Source organism: Elephantulus edwardii, unplaced genomic scaffold (genome assembly GCF_000299155.1).
Source record: "Elephantulus edwardii isolate Elephantulus edwardi_28Jun2011 unplaced genomic scaffold, EleEdw1.0 scaffold00039, whole genome shotgun sequence".
NCBI classification, from domain to species: domain Eukaryota; kingdom Metazoa; phylum Chordata; class Mammalia; order Macroscelidea; family Macroscelididae; genus Elephantulus; species Elephantulus edwardii.
In genome coordinates this window covers 4,160,159-4,162,471 of record NW_006399789.1, presented here as the reverse complement: position 1 = coordinate 4,162,471, position 2,313 = coordinate 4,160,159, and the positions used below count along the sequence as shown (strand labels likewise).

Below are 2,313 nucleotides of genomic sequence, written 5' to 3'. Positions count from 1 at the left end.
TTTCTTGATATTGAGATACAATCCATCCTGAAGGATGCATTTCTTGATCTTCTACAACAAGTGCTTCAAGTCCTCCTCACTTTTAAGCAAGTAAGGTTGTGTCATCTGCATAATGCAGATTATTGATGAGACTCCCTTCAATCCTAATGCCACATTCCTCCTCATCAAGTTCAGCCTCTTGAATAGTTTTCTTAGCATATAGATTGAACAGGTATGGAGAGAGAATACAATCCTGACACACCCTTCACAATTTCAAACCATGCAGTGCTCTTCTGCTCCATGCTCCCCTGCTCCATTTGCACAACAACCTCCTGATCCAGGTGTAGGTTCTGCATTAGCACAGTCAAATGCTCTGGGATTCTCATTCTTTTCAATGCCAGCCACAGGATGTGCCATCTACTTCCTAAATATAAGGCTTTTGAAAACTCTATGAACACTAAACAAAGGATAGTTATCATAGTGTAGTTGTAGAGCCCATATTGAAAGTCAGTTGAAATGAGGAAAATCAATAACAAACCTTGTTTAACAATTGTTACATGGAATATACATAGCTTAAATTTTGGAAAAGTGGAAAGTGTTAAAAATTAAATGGAATGCATGAATGTTAACACATTAGGCATTAGTATGATGTGATGGACCAGCTATGGCCACTTTAATCAGATAATCATATGGTATACTATACAGGGAATGTAAAACAAAACCTACTGTACAGCTCTATTAACCAAAATAGCATGATACTAGTACAATGACAGACACACAGACCAATGGAGTAGAATCAAGAACCCAGAAATTAACCCATCTATGGTCAGCTGATATTTGACAAGGAAACAAAACCCATGAAGTATAGAAATGACAACCTCTTCAATAAAACTGGACTGCTATTTGCAGAAAGCTGAGGCAGGATCCACACCTCTCCCCATACACAAAAATTAACTCAAAATAGATCAAACACCCATGGATAAAGCCCCAAACTATAAAGGTATAAGAGACAAAATGAAACTAAACCTAGAAAGGCTAGCCCATGATTTAAAAAGGTTCACAAAAACAGCAAGAAATGCACAATCTGGAGAGGATAAAATTGATGAAATGGACCTTTTAAAGATTAAGTCCCTGTGTGTATGAAAAACTTCAACCAGAGTGAAAAGAAAACTACTGACTGGGAAAAAACATTTGACCATACCATTTCGGACAAGAACCTCATAACAAAAGTTTACAGAATTCTACAGGCCCCCTACAAGAAGTAGACTGATAGCCCAATCACAAAAAAGGCAAGAGACTTGGGAAAAGACTTTTCACAGAGGAAGACATTCAGATGGCCAACAGACATGTAAAGAAATGCTCAAAATCACTGGCAATAAGAAAGATGCAAATAAAAACCACAATGAGATACTATCTCACCCTAGTAGCAGTGGCAAAGTTTAACAGGATAGCAAGCAAGAAATGTTGAAGAGGATGTGGAGGGGTAGGAACTCTCATACACTGTGCGTGGGATTATAAAATGTTACAAAATCTCTTCCACTAAAACATAACCTAGAACAGTGGACTTTGGTTCCTATATTTTGCTTTCATTTTCCAGATGGTGGTGAACAGCGTCAAGGTAGATGTCATTTCTGTGGTCTATGAACACTGTGGCATAACCCTGGAGAGCCTGCTTGCTCTGGTAGCAAATGCGCTGGATGGACAAAAGGCACAGAGCATCGGGATACTGAGTGATGGAGATAATAGACAGATCAACTTACTTCAAGGTAGGACTGTGAATTGGTAAAGAGCAGGCAAGCAACTTCCACAAACACAATCCTCAGAATTAAGTTCTAATTTGTTAGAGTGGTAATCTTGTCTTCATGAACAAAGGGAAGCCGTTTTAACAGCAGCAAATACCAAGATCTGTAAATTGGTATGCACTAGTTACATATGAGTGGAGCTCTGGTGGCATAGTGGTAAGAAACTGCACTGCATCCCAAAGGCATGTGGTTCGAATCCACCAGATGCTCCTTGGAAGAAGGATGGGCAGTCTCCTCCTGTGTGATTAGCTGCCTCTGAAAATCCACCGGAGGGTCAGCTATGGATCGGGTCCTACTTGACAGTACACAATAACAACAACAACACGTGTGGCACTCACACTTGACCAAGAAAACCCAATGAACCAGTTCTGCTCTGTAAGACACGGGTTTGTTGTGAGTTGAAAGTGATTAGGCAGCAATGATTTGGGTGTTTTTTCCCCTTAAATCTCTTAACTGGCAGAGAGGTATAAGCTGCATATTTATTTGTACTGTGGTAATAGATTGGTAGGAGGAACCAGTCCTTGGAGAAGGC

At 39.9% G+C, this 2,313-nt stretch overlaps 1 protein-coding gene across 1 annotated transcript in view; it reads left to right on the top strand.

The window, feature by feature from the left end:
- The window catches only part of ECT2L (epithelial cell transforming sequence 2 oncogene-like), a 128,400-nt gene that overhangs the window by 51,958 nt on the left and 74,129 nt on the right, over nucleotides 1-2,313 (top strand). Inside the window, exon 7 of the mRNA XM_006885001.1 lies at nucleotides 1,577-1,745. Within this exon, the coding sequence (XP_006885063.1) occupies nucleotides 1,577-1,745 (169 nt within the window). The remainder of the gene's footprint in view (nucleotides 1-1,576; nucleotides 1,746-2,313) is intronic.